We start from the raw sequence: 26,258 nt of genomic DNA, 5'->3' as shown, positions 1-26,258 counted from the left end.
AAATATCTTCTAGGCATGGCAGATCCGTCATTACACAGAGAGCTTCCGAGAAACCTCCTTTGACCTCCCAAGCTGGAGAGAGTGGCCGTCTTCTCTGTGTCCAAAGACACCAGGCTGCATCTATCACAGCACTTGTCACGCTGACCACCTCTGCCCGTTTACCTGACAGCCCCCTATACTGGGCTTTCAGATGTCGAAGGCAAGACAGTCTTTGTCATCCTAACCCCACAATGCCTGGCACAGTGCCTGGGATACAGCAGAGAGCACGTAGCTGCTCCCTCACTCGTTCGTCTTGCAGGGCTGGTGGTGACACAGCAAGGCGACGGTGAGTCCAAATGAGAACACGGGCCCTGGGTTCGCATCTTGGTTCCGCCCTTTACTGGGTGTGTAGGCTCGAGAAGGTCACGTCCGTCTTTGTACACCAGCTGCTGCTTCTGTGAAGTTGCTGTAAAGAACCTATTTCATACGGTTGTCAGAAGGACCCAAGGAGATAATGGTGTAGCCCAATGCTCGTGCATAGGGGAAGCTCAATAAATACTTATGAATAATATCATTATATGCTTTCATCCATTGGGGCCTCATTAAGTGTTGAGCCTATCTGAATATCTTTGTAAATTCCCTTAAATGTATATAGCGAATCAGCACGTATCATCCCATGAAAAATCCAATTAGCTAGGATGACATTCCTCCTTTTCCTCAAAGTTTTTGTTTGTTTTTTCCTAGGGAACCATCCGTAAGCTGCATTTGGTTTTCTACAAAGCATGTCAACAACTATTTGGTAACTTGAGTGATGTCTGTGTAGGATACCCATCCTAGGTAAAAATACTAAAAAACATTACTGAAAACACTACTTATATTAATAATAATAAAATAAAAAATAATAGTTTTAGATCAGCAAGAGAAATGCTATTGTTCGCAGCGTTTTACCAATGCAGCTCTATCTGGCTCCGAAATGGACAGAGTTGTCGGTCAGGTTCCACATCTGGCGAGTTTTTTTTTTTTTTTTTAATTCTTTGTGCTAAATTAGAAAATCCCAAATCACAATTATGGGTTGTCAGCAATGACCGCAAGTGTTTCCTGGATCTTCTAGATACGCAGCTCCATCTTGGACCCACAAATGATGGGGCACTCTCCCTGGAGACTGCCTTGCTCAGTTGCTCAGTATTCCATCAGACAACAGCTGTGTCAAGAGCCTGAAGTTGATGTCTTAATGTGGGAGAGAATGGTGAATGGCTTCCCTTTCCCCAGTTGTGTTACATTAAGCACTGGAAACTTCATGTTGGGTTGCTGCGTTTGGATAGGATTTTAAACACACCCAACAGCACATCATGAGTTTCATTCTCTGACAAATGAGGACCTTTATCTTCCATGCTTGACAAGTCAAATTCTTGGCAATCAGGTGGCTTGCACCATAACTCCACACTTAAAAGTCCTTACGTGATCTCCTCAATATTAAAATCTTGACAAGTCAGCTTTCAAATTATAGTTGCAGGACAGTGAAGACATGAATATATACCCCCGAGATACGTCACCTGAGCAAGCCTCTTGAAATTGTGCAAATAATCATTACTGGCCTTGCCAGTGCTAACATTAAAAGAAAAAGCCCTTTCTTATCCCCAAAACTTGAGTTAGTACCTTTCTTATAACAGCTTATATGCTTCAGGCTATGGGGTAGCAGAAACTTGTACATACTATGTTTCTGCACAGCCAATTGAAAAGACTAACACGCTGGCCGTCATCTGAGCCTACAGCAACATTCAATCTTTCCTTCCATACTAAGTCACCACCAGAAAGCAAACTGCTTTCTGACGTCTGTGTGGATGCGTATTCATGAGCAAATGCTTTACTTGCACAACTGGGTTATCCCTGCTGTGCTCCTGGCTGGTCCTTTGATCTCGAAGCACGTTTCCAGTTTATATCACATACCACAAAATCAACGGTCCCAAATGAAATCACTTTTCCCCTCTAGCACTCGAGTCGATGATGAACTGAAAGGAAGACTCATCTAGCACTTCTCTTTCATATGTGCTACACCTATGATTCATGGTCTACACATCAGCGGTTTCATCCAACTGTGAAAACAAATGCTCTTTACAGAGCCCCTCCCCCTAAGAAACAGCCACGGCAGTTCCACGTTGCTCAGATATTATGTGACACCCAACAGCGCCATTTAATGAAGGGATTTCGCCAATAGTGGGTTTGCCCTCTCTACGTGTGACGTTTGTCATTAAATCGGCCCATAGTTTTAAAAGTCTCTTAGCAATAGTGTAACTTGCAACCACATCAACAGTAAGGAACACAATTTCAGCAATAAGCAACTTAACTGCGAACGGTTTCTGGTCTCTTTTTCACCTCCCGGGACAAAACTATTCTGTTTTGTAGCCAGAAAACATTTTTGTGCTAGTGTGGGAGGGAAAAAAACTCAAAGGTTTACTTTTACCAATTTTTTTAAGATTTTGTTTACTTATTTGACAAAGAGAGAGCACAAGCAGGGGGAGCGGCAGAGGGAGAGGGAGAAGCAGGGTCCCTGCCAAGCAAGGACCCCCATGTGGGGCTCAATCCCAGGACCCCAGGATCACAAACTGAGCAGAAGGCACATGCTTAACCGACTGAGCTACCCAGGCACCCCTCAAGGTTTACTTCAAAACAAAATATATTTTTAAAAACAATGCAAAAGTCTTGATGGCTTCTTGCCCCTATTTCAAAGTTGTGCAATATCTCGCCCTGTGGACAAGGTGCTAAATGGACTGATGACCCAATAAAATCCACTAGTGTAGACATGTGGCTTCGTACTCTCTACTCATGCTTTTCCTTTTTGGCTGCTCATGTGGAGTCTTTACACTTTCTCGTGCCTTTGCCTCCCTCTACTTATTTACGGTCACATTCAGTATTCACTCTGGAGTACTGTTTACTATTTATGGTTTCGACATCATAGGGCGTTAGAAATTTTGTTATTTTTATGAGCCTTTAACCCATTTTGCAAATTGTTCATACAAGATGATACAACAGAAATAACAAATAAATATGCAGTTTTAACAAATTTAAATGCTTAACCAGCAAAGAATGTAAAAGTGTTTTGACCCGAATGCCCTGTGTCCTGTTAACTGAATGCCGGCTGGAGTGGAAAAGACAAGTCGAATCCTTGCAGTAGCCATAAAAGGATGAAGAGTAAGAGCTTACCGGTAGGAAGTGCACAATGGTAGCTCTGTCAGAATCACATATTGTATTACATACTTGAGAAATATACATGTTTGAAAAAGAATTACTGCTTTTCCTTTGAGGCCAGCAAACTACTTGCAGACAAATCAACAGACTGCTAGTGACTGCTGGGAACTCACAGCTCCCACATTGAAGAGTCTCCCACAAGCTCTTCTGGATAGCACCCCGACCAGGCCTCATGAGCATCACCCCCTCCCCTTTCATTAGTTAGATCTACTTACTTCTGGATAATGCCATCACCACAGTACCCACTTCCGTGGATGTATACGGCAGCAGGCGATGGCTCACTCTCTTCACCTCCCGAAATGCTGATGACCCAGTACTGGTACAGACTGCCGAGACTGAGATCCCTGGGAAACAAAGGAGGCTATTAACAAAGACCATCAGCTACACAGACACAAGGCTGGGGGCAGACGAAATTGATCCCCTTGAGTATGTTCTACCAGCCTTGCTTACGTTTGAAGTCGCATGCACATTACGTTATCCAATAATTTGTATTGTCTACTGTGGTTGAGGAGCTGTCCTATGCAGGATGGACCACGCCAAAATGTACAGCAATAATGACTGGCATCAAATGACAGACAACTGTGAATATTACCAGGTACTTTTATCTTTAATTTAACCTTTATGATAACCATGGTGGATAAGAACCGGATGGTACGTGGTTCATAATGAAGGTGTTTCGGAGAATGTCATCCAGGAAAACGAAATGGGATAAGCAGACAGAGTTGAAAATATCATGCCAGATTCTCTAGGCATTGGTCTGATCTTTCCCCCTCATGTTAGGCACTGAACAGAAACCCCATCCCATGAGCAAGCCCCTTCCTTATGCCGCACATCCAGCGAGTGTCCTCCTCTCCACCTCGTGCTCTTCTCTGTCCCTCACTCTTGACTAAAACAGTAACAACTGCAGCAGCCAATAGCTGAATATCAGGCTTGGGGTGAAACACACTGCATGTATTTTCTCATTTGAGGATCAAAGCAACCCTACACGGGCACTAGTGTTTTCATGTTTATTTCACAGATGATAAATCTGATGCATAGAGAGGTTCATCAACTTGCTTATGATCATAGGCTACTATGTAACAGCCTGCATTCTAGCCCCCTAATCCCTAGTTGAGGCCTGTTTTAATAATCTCATCCCTTGCAAGGGGGGATTCTGTCCTGAAATTACAATTGCAGGCACTGGTGACTGCCAGATTCTCAATTTGCCTAGCCTGCGTCTCCCCTCTGCTCTCAAGACCTCCCAGTGCAATGTCGGCTCCCACTTCCTCACGCTCAACCTTACTCCAGATCCCCCCCTCCCCTTCCTCAGCGCCTTTCAGCTCCCTGCTCGAATTCATCCAGCCATCAAACCTGGCTACTGCCAATTATCCTCCAAGGCAGAGCCACATTTGTGTCAGTTCCACGTCACCAAATCACAATGCCCATTTCTTCTTTGACCATTTTCAAAGGGCGATGTTATTTCCCTTTTTATCTCCCTCTGCATTAATTATTTACTTTTTAATAATAAAAAAGTACCATGGGAAAAAAAAAACCCACAAAAATGATAATGATGAGAATTCCTATTAGATTCCAGAGTTGGGGGGGGGGTTCATAAACAAAAGGATGATGACAAAAAACCTCGAGTTCCCCTGCCCATCTGTTGTTTCAGCTGCTGTTAGGGCTGCGGCTGTCTGGGTAAGGCCAAGAAGGTAACAGGTGCAGAGGCAATGGGCAGACAACGTCTCCTGACTCGCAACACAGCGATGAGTATGAGTTTATGAGCACTGAAGGACTCTAGTGAGGAATACAACCTTCCTGAGAATGCTGGATGTTACCCCAAAGAGAGTTTGTTTTGGCAGTGCTGGAGCAGAAAGCAATATGGGGGGGGGGGTAAACCAGAAGTCCCTGGGGATTCCATCAGTGTTCTGTCAACCAAAGTTCGGTAGGTAAAACGCATACAAATCTTGGACTATTATTCGTATGAATGTAAGAGTAACTGTTGCCTTGGAAACTTCTGGGATGCTGATTTGTAGACATGGGCTTTCTTTCTTCTTTTTAAAAATGTTTATTAGATATTTTACCCACCTCTAGACTAACAAACGTATACATTCTCTGGTGGTGCTTCTAAAACTGAAATACTGTGGCGGCGGCGAGGGTGGATTTCCCGGGTTACACACAGAGGCACGAGATAAAGAAGACGTGCATTCTGTGGTATGTCCGTTCTCCTCTAAAATATGGAGGCATGTTTTACACTAAACAAATATGGCTGTGTTATGAAATAAAGTAAGAAATTTTCTTCAGGCCACATCGCAGGCCACTGGGGGCATATGGCCACCGTCTGAAGCAGATGGAGCACTTCTGCGGCACGCAGGAGGGTGTGCAAAGTACTTCTCTCCATTGTGTTTTTCATTTGTAGTGTGTGTCACAAATGATTTATGGCTGATAATATTTAAGGTGCTCTGCTCATATTGGTGAACGTTTCCCTCCTTCCCCCTACACTGCCCTCCCTCCTCCCCTCTTCCTCCTCCTGCTTCTCCATAAACACAAGTCAGAGGCAAGCAAACATGTGTTTCTACCCTGGCTTCATCACTTCAACACGCTGAGAAGTCAAAGGCAGGTGTTTCACTGCTCTAGCCTATTTCAAATTAGTCATCAACCCGACCTCACAGCAATTTCCTACAGACTGAATGTGAGAACACATAGAAAGCACATATGTGCCCAGCCTCTGATAGTTAATAAATATTAACCCATTACCATGAATGCTTAAATGTCAATATTCGTGTTCACTGGAGTTCTGCTATGCTCTCTTTGGTAGAAGGGATGGAGCGACAGCCACACGTAACCTTGGTTAGGCAAACCCATGAAAGTGGGGCCACCAGCTATCGTGTGCACCACAGCTTAGTGGAAATTCTCTTTTCTACCACGTCATTTGGCTACACGACCCTCAATGCCTGCAGCTTGCTCTCACTCCACGTGGCTATTCCAACTTCTGAAAATTCTGGATCCCAGAAGGTTTGTCTTACCCTGGGGCAAAATCTGTCTCCCCATAACTTCCACCCACACCTCCTTCTCACCCACTAGCATCACGCACAACACATCTGATTGGGAGGAAGACCTTGATAAGCCTCCTTCTTCCAACTGTGTGTGCATGGCTTATGTATCCTTATCTCATGGAAGCCCGACAGCAGCTCTTTGAAGCGGGGGTTGTTTCCCAAGTTTTCAGATAGGACAATAGAAGCCCAAGTCACTCCCTTGGTAAAATGGTAGAGAAGGGGGGAGAACAGTACCACTGCTATTAAAAGTATTGTTTTTCCACTGAAGAATCCTTGTGATAAAACTACATTTTCTCCGAGTTGAAATCAAATTAATGCCAAATGAGGGCCCCTTTCTAAAGAATCTTGGTAGAATAGAACTCCTTCGGAAGGACGGGCTAGTGGCCTCTGAAGGCTTTGCTGGAGGTGAGGACCTATTTCATGGATAGTCTAAAAGTGGGACATTGATGTCAAGTTGTTCCTGTTAGCTGCTCCTAAAATCTGGAATGCCTTATGCTGTCACTTGAATTCCTACCTCCCCTGCATCTCCCACCTCCATGCAGACCTAAACCCCGTCACCTTTCCCGCACCCCAAAAGCTTCCACGTCATTCCCTCTACATCCCTGCTGCTGCCAATATCTCAACCTTGACATATGAACAGCTTTTCCCTTTTCCCTTTTCCAGGCTTGCTAATACCATCAGAATATTCCGAGGTCCAAAGCCAGCTCAAAGTCTTCTTTAGAGCAGTGAGGGGGGCATACTGCCAAGCCCAAACTCCCTATTTACTCTTTGCTGGGAACTAAAATGTTACCACTTCATCTGAAACATGATAAATTGCATCATTTCTGATTTCTTTCATAGAATTCTGAGTGTCATTTATTTTTTTTAAAGCTAACCGCCACTGGAATTTAATGGTCAATTCCTCAAACTGCATCTCAGATTAATTTCACGTGTCCAGCTAATAAATTAAAACTGCAGTACTGAAATGGGATGAGATTGCCTGGCTACTTTTGAGCAGTTACTTTATGCATCTTTTGTATGATTTAAAAAAACAAACAAACAAACAAACAAACACTGTTAACAGTTAGCATTGTTCTTTCACAAATGTCTCAAGTGATACAGCAGCCTTGGGTTTCCATTTCTGGCAATTATAAACAAAACTAGTGGCATTTTTACCTGCTATGATTTTTCAGTGTTTATCCTCAGAAATGTCACATTGATGGTAATGTATACGAGATCTGGAGCCCAGTCTTTTTTATTTTTTGAAGATTTTAAGTGATCTCTACATCCAATGTGGGGCTCGAACCTACACCCCCAAGATCAAGAGTCACACGCTCTACCAACTGAGCCAGCCAATGCTGCCTGCAGCTCAGCATTTCAGTAAAATTTAGTTACAGATTATGAAATCATTATCTTAAAAATATTATTATGTACACAAATATCCATAAGGAGGCTAAGCACCATCTGACCTGGCTTTTGGCGAAAATGCGTATTTCTTAAAGTGTTGGTGTGTAGTTCATATTGTGATTGGTCCATTAAAACCCATCTGAAATCTACAGGTAAGTCACTTCACCTCTTTGGGTCTGTTTTTCTACCGTTTAAGTAGGATATATGATTCTTGTCCCATGCACAAAAAGAGGGACAGAGAGCCTCATTGCAATATGGAAGCATCCCACTTTGCTGCTTCCAGGAAACACTCTCTAAAGCCCCTTGACTCCCCCTTACTGACGCCCTATTGTTTCTATATCATACCATTCACTGATCACACTCTGTCCTTCCACAGTCTGTAACTAACTGTGTCATGCTTTTTTGAAACTCCTTCTCCCACAATAATAGCAATTGTCATTTTCATTTGTTGTCATTTTCATATTATTGCCAGGCACTTTCTATGAATCATCTCATTTAACCAAAACAATATTTCCTTGAATAATTATGATAATCGCTCCTTTCAGATGAAGAAAATCATATATGGGAAGGTTACTCTACGGCCCACAGTGACACTGCTTTTGGGGACGGAGACTTGAGCCACGTCTAACTCCATCGCAAGACAGCACTTTCTGGAGGTTGTGAACGAGAAAATACTGCAGAACAGAAGATAAAAAGACCTAGTTTTGAACCAAGTAGAGTCCACATACAAAGACCCCTTGGAAGGTTCTAAACGTTAGGAGAAAGACAAACATTGCCTTTACCACTACCACTATCACAAGCCATTTCTCTTCTCTGACCATCCACTTCTTCATCTGTGAAATGGAAATCTGGGCAGATGATCAGCTCTGCAGTGCATAGTTCTAATTTCATGAGAAATGTAATGTTGCATCTTTTCTACCAGCTAGAAGCTGCCTCACCAGTTAGACTTGTGCACTGAGAATGGGTGTAGTTCAGGATTCACCACCCAGATCGTCTGAGCTGGAAGACGTGGTGGGGGGACCACCTAGGATGCCTCTGGCTCAGGAAGAGTCCAAATCTTCCAGTTCTGCCTTCGGCTGAGAATCAGAGGGTAATACCCGGGCACTTTGTATGCCAACTTCCAGTCAAGAATGGGACGAGAAGGAAAACAGTCGCTTTTTGAGCCTGAGATGATTTGCCAAAGGACTTTACACATACCATTATTATTGTTTCAATTAGAAAATATATCAGTTATACAGTCAAGTATACAGAACACCATAAAAAATGTCCTTGGAAGGCTCACTACCCAGATTTGTCAAATTGTAACACTGTCGTATTTTCTTCATCTCTTATTTTTGTTGTAAAAAGAAATAAGATATACTGTTTTGTATTTTTGCTTTCAATCCACCTGTGTGTTCTTCCCTCTCTATCATGAATGTTTTTATACTTTTTATACACAGGTACTCTTTTGCATATTTTAAATTTCATAAATGTTCTAATGCCATATTTATCAGTACGCAGCTGGCATTTTTTTTTTTTGCCCAGCGTTATTTTTGAGATCACACATATTGATACATGCAAACCTAGCTCATTATTTTCACTGACATAATCATTTTATTGTATGAATATACTGTTTTGTATTTGACCATTCTTTTCTTGATGGACACCTAGTTTGTTTCTATTATTATTACTATTAATTTTTTAATTTATTTTTTTTATTAGCTTCAGAAGTAGAATTTAGTGGTTCATTGGTTGCCTATAACATGCAGTGCTCATTGCATCAAGTGCCCTCCTTAATGCCCGTAACCCAGTTACCCCATTCCCCCACTCACCTCCCCTTCAGCAACCCTCTGTTTGTTTTCTAGAGCTCAGAGTCTCTTATGGTTTGTCTCCCTCTCAATTTTCATCTTATTTTCTTTCTCCTTCCCTTCCCCTATGTTCATGTGTTTTGTTTCTTAAATTCCACATGTGAGTAAAATCATTATGGTTTGTCTTTCTCTGACTGACTTATTTTGCTTAGCATAATACCCTCTAGTTTCATCCACGTCGTTGCAAATGGCAAGATTTCATTTTTTTTGATGGCTGAGTAATATTCCTGAAACCATAAGATACCTAGGAATAAACCTAACCAAAGAGGTAAAGGATCTATACTCTGAAAACTATAGAACATTTATGAACGAAATTAAGGAAGACACAAAGAAATGGAGAAACATTCCATGCTCATGGGTTGGAAGAATAAATATTGTTAAAATGTCTATGTTGCCCAAAGCAATCTACACATTCATTGCAATCCCTATCAAAATATCATCAGCATTTTTCACAGAGCTGGAACAAACAATCCTAAAATTTGTATGGAACTAGAAAAGACCCCAAATAGCCAAAGGAATGTTGAAAAAGAAAACCAAAGCTGGAGGCATTACAATTCTGGACTTGAAGCTGTATTACAAAGCTGTAATCATCAAGAAAGTATGGTACTGGCACAAAAACAGACGCATAGACCAATGGAACAGAACAGAGAACCCAGAAATGGACCCTCAAATCTATGGTCAACTAATCTTCAACAAAGCAGGAAAGAATATCCAATGGAAAAAAGACAGTCTCTTCAACAAATGATGTTGAGGAAATTGGACAGCCACATGCAGAAGAATGAAACTGGACCATTCCCTTATAGCATACACGAAAATAAACTCAAAATGGATAACAGACCTAAATGTGAGACAGGAATCCATCGAAATCCTAGAGGCAAATACAAGCAGTGACCTCTTTGACCGTGGCTGCAGCAACTTCTTGTTAGACACAATTCCAAAGGTAGGGGGAAAAAAGGCAAAAATGAACTACTGGGACTTCATCAAGATAAAAAGCTTCTGCCCAGCAAAGGAAACAGTCAACAAAACTAAAAGGCAACCCTACGGAATGGGAGAAGATATTTGCAAATGACACTTCAGATAAAGGCTGGTATCCAAGATCTATCAAGAACTTATCAAACTTAACAGGCCAAAAACCAAGAACTGCAGTCAAGAAATGAGCAGAAGACATGAACAGACATTTCTCCAAAGACGACATAAAACTATTACTATTATTAATCCTGTTTATTTCCAATGATGTTACTTTTAAACATTGTGTTCATTTTCCTTTGTACAGACAGCAAGGATTTTCTGAAAAGAAGTATCTAAAGTGGTACTGCTCGGTTGAAGGTAATCGCATCTGCAAGTGTATAGTTATTGCCAAATTATTCTCCCAAATGGTTGTACCAATTAACATACTGTCAACAGACTTCCCGATACTCCAGGTCTTGGTCAGCACTTGATTCTGCCTAACATTTAATTTTTTTTGCCAATTTGATGGATATTAAATGACATTTAATTACTTCTTCATTTTGCCTTTCCCTGATTACTAACAGGCCTGAGTATCAGTTCATGTGTTTGTTGACGACGTAGATTTCTAGCTGTGTTACTTGCTTGTTCATCACTTTTGCTTTTTTTTTTTTAAACCATCTTTTTTTTTTTTTAAAGATTTTATTTATTTATGTGACAGAGAGACAGCCAGCGAGAGAGGGAACACAAGCAGAGGGAGTGGGAGAGGAAGAAGCAGGCTCCCAGCGGAGGAGCCTGATGTGGGGCTCGATCCCAGAACGCCAGGATCACGCCCTGAGCCGAAGGCAGATGCTTTAATGACTGCCCTACCCAGGCGCCCCATCACTTTTGCTTTTTAAAATTGAGTTCTCTCTCTCTTTTTTTTTTTTTTTTTGCTATATAAGTACATTTACATATACTGGATACTAATCCTTTGTAATTAAAGTTACTGAAAATACTATTTCCAAGTCTGTGATTCCTCTTTCATTCATTCTGTTTATGCTGCTTTGTTGAATAGAATTTTTAAATCATGTCCTTCATGATTTGTGCTTTTTATGCCTTGCTGAATAAATGTTTCTTTCCTTCAAGGTCATAAAATAGTCACCTCTATTTCCTCTGAATAGTTCTATGGTTTTTATTTTCACATGTATGGCTTTAATCATAAACAATATAGTTTTTAAAGTGATGTGTGGTAATGATTGCTTTCCCTTCAAATATGGTGAACTATTTGTCCAGAATTTTTAATATAATAATCTTTTCACCACAGAACTGTAATACCACCTTTGCCGTATATCATTCCGTACTTACATGAGTTTGCTTCTGGGTTATCTTGTTTCATTGGTCTATTTTTTTCTAATCATCTTATCAATAACACTTTGTCTTAATTTCCCTAGCTTTATAAAAGTCTTGATTTATACTATAAGTCCATTCTATACTTCGGTTTTCTCCTTCCAAAGACCCCTATGCTCTTCCACGTGAATTTAAAGTTTCATTTTTTAAAATGCCTTTTGGGATTTAATTCCAATTTCATTGAATTTATAGATGTATTTGAGGAGGAAAGACATCTTTATGATATTGCATCCTCCCATTTATACAGACGGTTTATTTTTTTATTTATTTAGGTCTCCTTTTATGGTTTCAGTAAAGTTTTAAAGCTGTCTTCATAAAAATTGGGATGACACTTTATTAGGAATATATTAACTTTAAGCATTTATAGATGTCAGAGCTGTCATAAATGGTAGCTTTAACCTATCTACTCACACACATATATACACACCTCTACATGCATATCTATAATTGTATGTTCATATTTGGGGGCTGATAAAAATAACTGAGTTTTATAAATTGATATTATATTTAGATGTCCTCACAGATTGTTTTGTTAGTTCTAATAATTTGTTGATTCTTATTTTCTATGTATTCTCTTATAGGTGAGGATAATAATAGTTTGTTTCTTCATTTACAATGCTCAGAATTTTTACTTATATTTCTTGTCCGCCTGTGCCAGGTAGGACCAAAGGTTACTAGGAATTCTTGGTTTGACCCTGGGATCAGAAGGAGCATCTCTCATATTTTATCACTAAGCACAATACCTACTGTATTTCAGTACATACGCTTGAGTAGATAAAGATGTTCCTTTCTATTCCCAGATAACTTCGTTTTGTTTTGCTCATGAAGGGGCCTGATTTTAACAAGAGACTTAAATTTGGCATCTAGTAAGACAATCTTGTTTTCAAAAAAGTCATTTAATATGCTAGTATTGTGAATTACTGGAATCCAGAAACCATCTAACATTAGAGTCTCTTCTCATTCTGGGATAATCCAGCCTAGGTACAGTGTGCGTGTTCGCATGAGTGTGGGGGGTTTAATACACTGCTGAATTCTGTCTGCTAATAGCTTACACAAGACTCTGCTTCTTGGTTATATATTTAATTTACCAAAAAGTTTTCCCTTTTTCATTTAATTATCTATTTACTTATGTATTCACTTATGTATGTGTTGCCTCATAGAAATAATGTTCTAAGAAAATAAATAATGTTCTATGTGATACTGATTCTTTTGATATTGTTGTTTTCTGGCCTACGACATAAATTTTTATTTTATTTTTATTTATTTATTTATTTTTTAAAAAGATTTTATTTATTTATTTGACAGAGATAGAGACAGCCAGAGAGAGAGGGAACACAAGCAGGGGGAGTGGGAGAGGAAGAAGCAGGCTCATAGCAAACGAGCCTGATGTGGGGCTCGATCCCATAATGCCAGGATCACTCACTGAGCCGAAGGCAGATGCTTAACCGCTGTGCCACCCAGGGGCCCCTATTTTTTTTATTTTTTAATAACAATTTTGCATTATGTTATGTTAGTCACCATACAGTACATCCTTAGTTTTTGATGTTATGTTCCATGATTCATTGTTTGCGTATAACACCCAGTGCTCCATGCAATATGTGCCCTCCTTAATACCCATCACTGGCCTATCCCAATCCCCCATCCCCCTCCCCTCTGAAGCCCTCAGTTTGTTTGGGGGAAATGAACCATGACAGACTATGGACTCTGGGAAATAATTAAAATTTTAAAAAGTTATCCCAGAAAGAGATATGTATATAATTTAATTCACTGGCAAGTTTCTATACACTTTCATCAGATGAAACATGTTTTTGTTTTGTTCCAAATCTTCTAGATCATTATTTTAGTTTGCTTGATCTATTAATCATTGAGAAAGGTGTGTTAAAATATCCAAATATCATTATGGATTTATCACTTCTTTAGGTAAGAGGCATTTTTGATTTATACATTTTCAGATCATGTTATTTGGAATATTTAAGCTCAAAATCATTATATAATTTCCTTTCATCATTTATACGGTGACCTCTTTATCTTAGTAATATTTTTTGCCTCGATATTTCCTTTGTCTGATGAATATTAATTTGTTTTGCTTAGTATTTGCCTGGTAAGTGTTTTCCACTCCATTACCTTTTACCTTTCAGTGAACTTATCTTTAGTTAATTCCACATGAGAACCTTCATAGGCACTTTAATCTGATCAGAGGAATCACTATTATATTAGACTTCTTTCTCACATCTCCTTTGTGCTTTCCAAGTATCATTCCTTTTTTTTTTTTTTTTTGCATGTTTATTTTCCTCCTTTCCGGCCTTCATTTGGGTTTGTCGGATTTCCTGATTTCTGCTCTTTCCTTCCCATACTCAGTCCTTCTAATCTTTAGAGACTGTATTTTCTAATTTTATTTATTTTTCTCATTGATCCTGAAATACTAATTAATATTCATAAGTGTTACCAAGATCAAACTTCAATAAAAACCTTGGTGTTGATTGCTGACCCTTCTCTGGATGTCTCGTTTACTTTTTTTGTGTTTTCCATTTTGACATGTGAACTCATCACGTTCATTAGGTTTTAATCTGTGAGAATCACGTGCCCCCTGGGTCAAATCTATATCCTCCTCCAGAGTGATTCCATGTTTACTTCTTGGTACCCCTGGAACATCACTAACTTAGAATGTTTTCTTTTCTCTCTTTCCCTTGCTCGCTCTCTCTTTTTTCTCAGTAGTTGCCCAACTCAGGCATTTCCAGACCATACTGCACAGTATAAACTCAAATCTCAATCTTCATGAGGTTTAGAACATCACATGTATATTTTTCCTCAAGTACATCTTTTCACTCAACATGGAGACTTTCAGAGGTCCCTACCTTATTCTGAAGGCCTTAGCTACCATTCCTCACCTTGAAAACTTGAAGGGCTAAATCTCTTCTGATGGGGTGAGCAAGAATACTCTATCCACTCAGTTGTCAGAACTGATGGTTCTCCCTTATCCCAACTACAACAGTAAAACATCAGCTTCGGGGATACCTGTCTAGTTCTGTTTCATCTTATGTCTTGCCCCTGGCCACATATTTTTCTGCTTTTCTGATCTCAGTCACCCATTTTAAAGGATGATAGTTATATCAGTTATATGGGAATCTAGAATATCTGGATAGATGTTTTGTGCTGGAAATATTTTTAGATCAGCTACTTCACCAAGTCTCTGCATACGATTTCTAATATAAACTTGAAAAGTAGAGCTCATTTGCATTGTTCAGTTGAGGTCCAGCATAATGCAGTGATCTGTCCAAGGTCAGGGAGGTAATGATTATAAAGCAGAATTTAAACCACAGTGTTTGACTCTGGAACCTCTGACCTTTCCATGACATTGAGCTGACTCCTTGGATAAGCACACTCAAGACGTCAATATCCAATTAATATCCAATCCAAATACAGAAGGCTAAAACTATGTGAAGATAAGGCAAGCTCCTTCTCATAGCCCTAAAGTCTTTTACGAAGCTGTAACTCAGACTGAATTATATTTTATTTCTTCTGTAGAGTTGTAGAGGAAAGTCACTTCAGCTCTAACATATTTTTAGGGTGAGAGCTGACCTTTTCTTCTTAATTGAGAAGTGACAGCATATTATCATAATTGCTTTATTTTTTCCTAACCATAAAGATCACTCATGTTTATTTTAACAAGTTAGAGCTCTATAAGAAAGAACTGAAAATCAAGTCAAATCATATCAAACTCTATTACCTTGAGGCGGCTACCAAGAACCTTCTGGTCAGCATCCTTTCCTGTATCTCTGTATGCATAAATGGGAACACATACTACGTTCCATGAATATAAGGACACAAATCTGTATCACTTCATCTTTAGTGTTCGTGAAAAAGGGGTACAGGAGAAGTACATGCAGCTAGTTAGCTTTATGCTAGCTAATTACATTTATGGCTTTGACCACTTTTTCAAATTCTGGGTAAATGTGTTTATATCATTTCATTTGTTCATCCATTTATTTGTGCAGATAGCATTCACTGAGTCTTCCCAGCTTCTCGTAGGTCTGGGATGCGAAGATCAACAAGCTACGGTCCTGCCTTTAGGGTGCTCATAAGCTATCGGGCGAAAAGAAAGACACTAAAACAGATGTCTTTAACACAGACTAAAAAGTGTAGGGGCTATGGGAGCACAGAGGAGTGATATTTGACCCAGGCTGAGAAGGAAAGAGTCTGAGAAGACTTCCCAAAGGAGGCTTATTGGCTTGACTGGAAAAGGGAAGGGGAAACCAAGTCAGGAAAAGGAGGAGAATAATGGCTTTCTAGACAAATGGCATAATCGTACTTCTTTCGTGGAAGACCATTTTGGTAGTAGTATAGATAACTGGTTTAAGGGGAAGGTGTGAACGGAGTAGGTGGTGGTAGGGAGACCAAATACTGCCCCCAGGATGAATGAAGCAGGAAGAAGTTGAGTCCCTGCCAAGCGTTGGCCCCATGTGAGATGCCATATTCTGTTTTGTTTAAAGAGAACTAAAACTTACGACAAAATACCCTTCCTCACTAAGTGCTTCTGAAGCACTGTGTAGTCTTCCCTAAAAGAGAGACAGTCATACATTAAGGCTACATGCACTCAGTTTCGTCCCACATAACAATATACTCCTTAATTCCAATGTTGTCTGGGTATCACCCCGAATTTTTTTTTAATCACGTTGAATTCTTTTTTTAAAAAAAGATTTATTTATGAGAGAGAGAGAGAGAGAGAGCGCATGCACACACGCAAGCGGGGGAGGGGCAGAGGGAGAGGGAAAAGCAGACTCCCTGCTGAGCAGGGAGCCTGATGACCTGGGGCTTAATCCCAGGACCCTGGGATCATGACCTGAGCCAAAGGCAGACGCTCAACCGACTGAGCCACCCAGGCGCCCCTCATCTTGAATTCTTAAGAGAGCACTTAATTTCTGTTCTAGGCTGAGAGGCACTTTGGTTTTATTTTTTACTGGGCAAGGGTGGTTGTTAAGGATATGGGATGGAGAGCATCACATGCCCTTGGGAACAAAACAGCTTGAAAGACAGTTTGACATCACTGGATGCCACCTGACTACATGTCAGGAAAAATGACTATAGTTCTTCCATTAACTCTGGTTGTGATTTTGGATGAATCAATTCTCCTCTTTGGACCTTTTTTTCTTCTGTTGAAAAAGAAAAAGAAAGGAAGGAAGGAAGGAAGGAAGGAAGGAAGGAAGGAAGGAAGGAAAGAAAGAAGGAAGGGGGGAGGGAGAGAGAGAGAGGGAGGAGGAGAGGAGAGGAGAGAGGAGAGAGGAGAGAGGGGAGAGGAGAGAGGAGAGGAGAGGAGAGGAGAGGAGAGGAGAGGAGAGGAGAGGAGAGGAGAAAGAAAAAAGAAAAAAAGCATGTATGGAGTTTCTGGCAGGAGTCATTCCCAAAGAGGAAGATACCATCATCGGTCTCAAAGAATTCAAAGGGCAGAAGGAAGGATAAATCCAGTACAGGAAGGCTGTAATCTAAGGTAGAGTTTGCAGAACACCAACACAGAGCAGGGAGCAAGTAGTGGCTGGGAGGATGCCAAAGGCTTAGGGAGACTTCGGACTTCCGTCTTGTTATTGCAAGGCAATATCCATCACTTATTCCTCCTGGCGACCACTGTGAGCTCCAACCCACAGTCTGGATGAAATGAATGGGAGTGTGTTGGCAGGGCTCTGAAGTCCACTGGGCATTCGGATCCCTCCCGGTGGGGCCAGGGTCTGCCCTCTCACCCAGGTAACACAAAATTCATTCTTTTCCTGCTTGCAATGCTGCCCCCACTCTGTCCACAGCTCAGGAAAGAGCAAATGCATACATGCAACCGATTAATTCCAGCAGCCTTTGATATAATTGTCTAAAGATCTGCCCTGGTACCAATTTAAAACACAGTAGCAAATTTAATAAAACTAACAGTTTTCAGCCAAGGCCTTTGTTATTTTGTTTTAATCATCTTTTACCACCAATTGAAATGATTTTCTACTTTCTTGGTGCAATGAAATAAAATACCAGGGAAAGAATGGAGGGACAATGTGGAAATTATAAAAGATCCAGAGCTCTAAATCCTGGGATAAGGTAACAGCCGTGCTGAGATTTAACTGGTTGCTTGTGTCGGGTGCAGATCGGAAGGGAAGACATTTGCCAGTTGGGGGAAGACGCCACACCTGGATAGCATTAAAGAGAGGGGAGAGGAAAGATCTGCAAGGGACTCTTGTTTTTCCTGAATGCAACCAAAGGCGATGTGTGACGGCTTTCCCAAACACCCCTGCTGATGATGGACAGGTCTCTTGATTACAGAGCTGGGGTTTGTGACAAGCTGACTGGTCGCCAAGGCCTCTGGGAGTCAAAACACCAGCTACAGTTGGAGGTAAACAAGGCATGCGGCACAGTGTGAAAATCGAGGCCAAGCAGGGGCCAGAGAGTCGAGAGCGGGGACCCAGTGACAGCTGGTGACTGAGGGGCACTAACTGAACACAGTTGTTGAGGACCAGGGGCCAGTGGGGAAAGCAATCTCCTTTCTCCTCCCTGTAGCCTCTCTGGGTGGCCAGCAATTTTATTACTGGCAGAGGGCAAGCCCAACAGCATTTTTGAATTTGGCACCACATCTAAAACCATTTGGGGGCTGGGCTTCTCTTTCTTCTCTCCCCCCCCCAACCCCCCGCTGCCCCATGAATGCTTTGGGTTCGGTGAAAGCCGGCGTGCAGTTAGCAAACTACATTTCCCCTCAAATTTTGAAACCCATGTGCACTTGGGGAAAATGTAATCCTTATGTTTCTGATTCATTTACACTTAACTCATCAAAACGCTATTTTGTAAGAGCTATTTCATGTCCACGAACCCTCCTAAGCCCTTTTGTAAGCCTTGCTCCTTAGAAGCAGGAAGTCACGTTTCTGACGAGAGGGAGAACTTGAACCTAAAAGGTTGAGTTTGTTTTGAAATGAGGGCTCTTAGAGGGTCACGTGGACCCTGAGCTTGGCCAAATGTGTTCTCTCATTTCCTATACCACCCCCCTCACCAGCGCCAGCTGCCATGACGTTACTGATGTCAGCTTTCTATGATTTCACCCCGAGCATCATTGGAGACTTCTCCGTGATCACAGAGAGCCGAACTCAAATTGGAGTCCCAAGGTTTGGCCAAACTCCAGCACTCCATCACATGGGGGAAGGAGCACCTGGATTGGGAATCAGGAGCCCGAGGTTCAATCCCCTGTACTGCCATCAAATGGCAGTGTGACTCGGAGAAGTGTCCTCCCCTCTCTGGGCTCAATTCTCTCACTGGTAGAGCACCGGTGTTTTGATGCTCTTTCCAGGTCTGAGAGTTTTAGAGGCTAATTCCTAGACGGTAGTGGGGTTAAGCACTTCAGAATGCTCTCTGCTTAAAAATTTTGGAGACTGAGTTTGTATACAAGGAGCTTAGCTCAAGAAGGAAACACAAAAATGCAGAAACAGAGCCGGATGGCTTTGGGTATCACTTATTCCAAGTTTCTAATTGTGGGATGGACATGAGAGCCCAGAGAAGGGGAATGAATTGCCCCGAGTCATACAGATAATTAATGGCAGAGTTCAGCTTTCCTGGTATTTTTGACTAACATCCTTGGATGGAAGTTTCCAAACTTTTCAGTTCATAGTATACCGAAGTTGGGGCAAAAAAACCTACTTCCCACTGTGACAACAAGAATGCGAAAGCCAGCATTAGCATGGCGGGGGTGGGGGGGACTGGCATGCTTCGCGTGAGGCACAGTGAGGTGGTGTCTGGCTTGTATTAAAGCCCATGAGTGAATGATTAATCCTGGGTAGAAAACAAAGCCCATGCCTTGTAACGTTATAGGTATTAGTGCTACGGAAGATTAACCCCACGACCCCCTGGGGACCTTTTCAGAACACTGGACTATACTTTGAGAATCAGTGGATGATGAAAACAGGTGGACTCACAGGTCCTGTCTGCCCACTGCAGCACACGCACACTCTCATGCGTTCACATGTGTGTGCACACATGCACGCACACTCACACACTCACACATGCATGCATGCACACTCATGCATCCACATGTGTGTACGCGCACACACGAGCACATGCATGCACGAATACTCACACATCCGCACATGTGCACACACACAAGTTCACCTCAGTTGCTCCCGCATCACGACACAGGGAAGAAATTTTACGGCTCAGAGTGAACTCTAGTTCTGTTCCTGCCACTGATTCATATCTGGCAACTGGAAAGTACTTTGAAATGTGTCCTCCTCTCATCCCAACCCAAATATGCCTCAACCTCCATATTCCCTGTTTCCGAGATGCCAGTACCATAGGTATCTGATGTGACCCACCCACCTGCCTCCTCCCTCTGCCAGTCACCAGGTATGCCCATCCCCTCAGCAGTACTCAGCGTGTCCAGTTCTCTCCATGCTCACCTTGCCTGTCTCCTATTCCAGTTCTGGCAACAGTGTCTTACTTCCCTGGCCATTTCCAATCTGTGCCTCCACCCCTACATTTACTGTGAGAGCCGCACATCACCAAAGACCTGACCTATAACCAAATCTGATCAGGATCTTCTTGTCTAACACTCTGTGGCTCCCCACCACCCTCAGGATGAAGCCCAGACCCTTTGGCATGGCACTCTAGAACTATCATTACTGGCTTCTCTACACCTCTCTTTCTTAAACCTCATCCCCCTCGCTAAATACCCCAGCCTTGGCTTAGGTGGCTCCCCTCTCCCAGAGGTGCTCACTGAGCCTACAAGCTGAGTGGGGAGCTCCTACCTATCTGCTTCTTTTACCACAACACCTTTCTCACTATTTTGTGACCACTTGTTTATTTGTTCACTTCTTATACTAAGTCGATGAAGTTTCTAGAGGGCTAGGACTCCCTTACTGACTGGTTGATTTATCTCCATTGTCTAGCCCATGGTCTGTTATAAAGACAGTGTCAAATAAACACCTGCTGGATGAATGGAAGGTTGACTTACACCATCCAGCCCAATACCATCACTTTAAGGATAAGAGATCTGAAGCCCCAAGAGAAGAAAGGACCATGCTGCAAGACTCTCTTTTGCTCTTCTGATCCTCTGGTGACGAATCCACCTTAGAAGTTACAAGAGAGGCCTCCATTATACTATGTATCATCTGTATTATCAGAAACTTCTGACTTTATTGACCTGCCGCAGGGTTTATTCGTGCACACGCGCGTGCATTTAATTTACCTACACTTACCGACCATGTACTTGATGTCTGGCCTCACACCAAAAGCTGAGGATCATGTGACAAGTACGACCTAGACCCACCTCTGGGGTCTCGCTGTCAAGTCAAAATGGCACTGAACAGGAAAAACACACGGATACATTCTGAAATTGTTCCTAAAGGAGAGCCTGGTAGGCTCTAAGACAGAGACGGGATGTCCGTGAGGAGTTCTGAGAGCCCCAGTGGGTCTAGAAGGTTTTCAATAGAAATGGCCAGTCTCTGAGCCCACAGTGCAGACCTGTTTGCTAATATGACAGGTGACCTGCTCCCTCCACCCTCACAGGATTAGATGCATTCAGAGCAGGTGAGAGCCCCAGGAGGGTCTGAACAGAACGTCAGAGCTGAAAACGTGCTCTGCAGTCCTCTACCTAAGCCTGCATTTTACAGAACGGGGCTTGGGTCCACAGGGAGGGAGTCGCGGGACATGGTCCCAGCAAAATTTGAGATCAGTACTGGAATCCAGGTCTCTTGATTCCAAGGCCAGTGCTTCAGTGGGATTTTTTTTCTCTTCTTTTCTCTCTCTCTCTTTTTTCTTTTCTTTAGGTCAGTTAGTGATTACAGTGCAATTTGTCTTTCCTTTCTTCTAATCCAACACTGAACCATAGCAACTCTGGTTCGAGTTTCACGGGAAATGGCTTCATGTGTGTGTCTGTGCATGTCTGTGTTTTTGTCTTTCACACATACTCTCCAGACTGGCCCTGGCCAAGAACAAGTCTAATGAAAACCAAACAAAAGGAAGAATCACGAACATTTGAAGCTTTATGGTTCCCTGGGCTGCATCGTGTTCTTGCAAGCCCATTATCTCATTGGTTTTTCTCAGGACACCCCTTGCGAGACCGCACGGACAGGAAGCATCACCCATTCTTTCCAGGGGAAGAAGCTGAGGCTCAAACCATTGGAAGGACCCACTCAGAGTCACACAGCAAGGCAGCTGCATGCTGGCCTGGGAATCAGGTCTCTTAATTTCGAATTCAGCCTCTCTAAAGTAATGTCTGAGGTTCCTGTTAGAACAGACACAACATAAACCCACCAAGACCTGCCCTAAGGATTCTCATCATCTCTGAGCACAGACTAAATGGATTTTATCCCTTCTCTTCTTGCCAATGGCCAGTGTGAGATAAATTCCTCCATTCTTTCCACATCTGTAATTACTCTGATGGCTCTTATTTTCCTTCTTTCCTACTCATATATTTGTTTTCTTCAAGATCAGGAATTAGAGCAGCACAACGAAGCCCAGTCTGTCCTACCTACCGTCAGGGAGAACCGCAAAAGAACAAAGAAGTAGGTGCTATCAAGACACTCATTGCAACCCGATTTCACTAACACGCTGTTTTCCAAAGGCACTCTTGACTTACCCCACCCTCTAATAACATATTAAAGTAAAATCTATTCTTCGATTTCCAGAAAGAACATTTCCCTCATTCCCAATCCTCAAACCTGCAATGTGAAAGTCATTGGACAGCTCCTTCTTAAAACCCTTGCACCCAATACATCTCGAATACTGTTGATGCTACTTTTAAAACATACCTCTAACCCATCCACTTCACTGTGCAAATAATCACTATGCAAATAGTCATAATCTCTGGCTGAGACTTTAGCAATAACTTCTGAATGGACTTTCTCATTCTCCCTCAGTCCTTTCTTCACACAGTACCCAGAACAATTTTATAAAAAACACAGGTCCGATTGGTTTTTTCCTCTATTTCCCAACAACTAAACCCAAACTCCATAATGTTGGCCACACCCCCTTCGTAATCTGGCCTCTGTTTACCTCTCCAGTCTTGACTTCTATATATCCCCCCTTAATTCAAGGAGGGATTAATCTCTATTATAACCTCATAATAATAATCTTCAGCTTGTAACTCTATTTTTATTTGAGCTATTATTCAGCCTAGCCCTCCTATCCAGCTATAAGATTCAGAATCCCAGGGTCAGCATGGAGACTGACATGCAGTAGGGCACTTGTTACTGAATGAGTGAATGAACACATTTATCAATGGAGCCTGTGTCTATCATTTAACCTCTGTGGGTTTTCTTTAACATCTGGTGAAGAGACACTGTAACAACCCTCTTTAAAGTCCAGTGTACATCAGACTGATCCACAGAAATTCAGCTGAGTCATTTCAGTGGTGTTAGCACCAAACAGGAACCCTTCACACTTTCAAAATCATGAAGGTACCTGGAGACAGTAAGCATTTCTATGGATACGGCTGCTGACCCTGGAGAGCTGTTGATTTTGCTAAACCCTTTTGCTTACTCTACTATTCCCAGAACCCATATTTCATTCTGAGAGGTACTTGGCCTAAGACTGACAAAAGGGAGTCATAGGTAGATGATGCCCAGCTTCTAGAAATAGAGTAAAATTGCGCTGACTATATAACCTGCTAGCCTGGGCTAGGAACAGAGGCATTTGTTCTGGGCTTGGAGAGCTGGCTCTACTCCTGACGCTGCTCCTCAGTCCCGGTGGGCAGGAGATCAGAATGCAGGTGAGACCACGTTGGGTTGGCATGGAAGAAGGACCGACTCAGGAAGAGGTCTGACCTGACGCATGCATGTCAGCAAGACATGACTGGAAACCACACTGGTCTGACAATCTCCCCACTTCATCCAGTCTCCTCCTCCTCATCTACTTAAATGTTCAAAAAAAACAAAGGAAAATATTGGTTCTCTTTTGTGTACTTATTCTATTGCTCCTTAGAAACAAGAAAAGCTAATTGAAATATCTACTTTCTCCATCCATCAAAATGCCACTTTATGCTCTGCCTCTCACAGCAATGATTATGCTCCATAATTGGCCAGGAACAGCCTTTGAGGGTCAGGCAAGGAGATGTAAAACTTGACTCTCACATCTATTAATGGTGAGATCTTACTTAAAGAAATGCCTTTACCTCTTTGGGTCTCAGCTTCCCCATCTAAAAATAAGGCATATGGATACCTATACCTCATTGGTAGGCTTATAAAAATACTGAGCATATTTGAAGTATCCACTACATGGTAGTTAGTAGTAGTGATGTTAGTGCTACTAGTAGTGGGTGGTACCTGCATATGTGATGGTGTTAACGCAGATTTAGTTTCCACGGAGGGCAGAAACTGGTCTGGTTTTCCTTATCCATTGTATTTTCTGAATGTGACATGGTTCCCAGCCAGGGAGCACATTAAATCAGCATTTGAAAAATGTATCAATGTGTAAATGATTACACAAAGAGTAACTTCTTCATAAATGCTAGTTCTCTCTTGACTACCTTTTTACCCTAGATTCCAGTAACACTGATGGATAAGCAGGAGTGCTGACACTAAACCCCCAGGGTAACAGATGGGAAAACTGAGACATGACAGCCAGACATAAATTAAAGACATTCATAGACAAGTCACCGAAGAGAAAGTGTAGCTATCCAGTGAATTTGAAAAGAAGCTCACTCAGGATATTCAATCACAAGACCATAAATGAGAGCCCACGTCTTCAGTCATGAAATGGACAAAGACAAAAGCATTTTTGTTTTGCCAGCTAACAGTAACAGCGAGGAACAGTAGGTCCTGCCACACACTGCTGGTGGGATGTGAGCTAGTTCACCCCCTCAGAATACCAGAGGCTGTACCACTAAAACGAAAAAGGCCCACAGATGACGACCCAGTAATACCATTTCTCAGTATCAACTCTAGAGAAATGCTCCCACGTCCCTACAAGGAAGTTCCTGTTAAGAGTACTGACTACAGCATTGGTTTGTAACAGAAAAAGGTATGAAATAATGTAAATGCCCAGCATTAGGGGTACAGCTAAATAACTCGTAGCACATTCCCACTATGGAGTACTGTATCGCATTTCAAAGGAGGGAAACAGATTTAGGAACCGAAGTGGCTAGATAGCCCAGATTACTACGTTCCTCCCTCAAAACTCCATGTGCGGTCTGTGACCGAATATGCTCTTCTGTTATAGAGTAGAGTATGTTGGTTGGTTGGTTGGTTCATTCGTTCATTCATTCATTCCTTTATCAATGTTTGCTGAGAACCACCTGGTTTCAACCACCTGTACTAGGGCAAACCTCTTCAATGATCAACTCTTAGTCATCTTCAGGGCCCAGCTTAGACACTGCTTCTTCTGAGAAACCTTCATTAACCACCTCAAGCTGGGGTAGATACCTTTCCTATGTTTTCCCACAGCCCCCTGTGCTCCTTGCACTAGAGTGCTTTCCATGCTGCAGAACAGTCACCTGATTCCTTGCCTGTTCAATCCCTTTAAACTGTGTGCTCATGAGGCCAGGAATCAGGGCTCTACTCCTAGCTCCAACATAGTCTATTGCGCAGAACAAACACTTAGTAAATACTTGTTAAACCAAACAACAAGTATTACTGAACACAATTATATTTGACTTGCACTCTTTGTTTGATGAATGAATTAACAACTGGACACATACAAGAACAAAGAATGGATGCCTGGGTGACATACAGAAAGCCAGGAAAAGAAGTGGGACTAAGAAAAACACTGAAGTGGTGACTCAGCTTGAGAGCCATAGAAACAGCATGAGATAGCCACATATGCCTTCAGTTGACCCTGATTTGGTCTAAACTTTCCCAATCCTCTGAGGCTTAATGTGGCATCGCATGTCAATGTTATGGCTAAGATCTGGAAGCATGAGACCCATATTCCGAGGGGTTCCACTTTGTGTTACTGTTGACTCATTCTTCACTCATTCATTCAACAAGCATTCATGGAACCCTGATTCTGTCACATATGAGCATGCTAAATTTTGTACTTAAGAATCTGAACCATGTGAGAGAAAAGAAAAAAAAAAAGGAAAAAAAAAAAAAAAAAACATGTGCACAGTTAAATACAAGACAAGCCAAACAGTGATCAAGGACCAAGGATCCTGTTATAAGACACCCATGTTCCAAACAGGCTAGAATCCCAGTGGTGGCAGTTCAGCTAGCCTTTACTATGAATCACTAAGAAACACTTCTGGTCTCCGTTTGAATATCACCTCATCAGAGGCCCTCCCTCACCACTTCTCTAAAGTCACTAAATCCTACCCAACTGGGATATTATGCAATCGTTTCTGGTTTGTGTCTCCCAGCTCCATTGAAAGAATCAATGAGAGCAAGGACCTTTCCTGGTCTGTTCACTACTGCATCCCTAATGCCTAGAAAGTAGTTGGGCTCATGATGGGAATCAACGAATAGTTGCTGAGTGAATGGACTGATAAATG

At 42.0% G+C, this 26,258-nt stretch overlaps 1 protein-coding gene across 1 annotated transcript in view; it reads right to left on the bottom strand.

Moving 5' to 3' along the window:
* The window catches only part of PAPPA (pappalysin 1), a 236,192-nt gene that overhangs the window by 122,939 nt on the left and 86,995 nt on the right, over positions 1 to 26,258 (bottom strand). Inside the window, 1 exon segment of the mRNA XM_040631792.1 lies at positions 3,441 to 3,569. Coding sequence (XP_040487726.1) covers positions 3,441 to 3,569 — 129 coding nt within the window.

This window comes from Ursus maritimus, unplaced genomic scaffold (genome assembly GCF_017311325.1).
Source record: "Ursus maritimus isolate PB19 unplaced genomic scaffold, ASM1731132v1 scaffold_17, whole genome shotgun sequence".
Classification (NCBI taxonomy): domain Eukaryota; kingdom Metazoa; phylum Chordata; class Mammalia; order Carnivora; family Ursidae; genus Ursus; species Ursus maritimus.
This window is presented reverse-complemented; position numbering and strand designations above follow the sequence as displayed.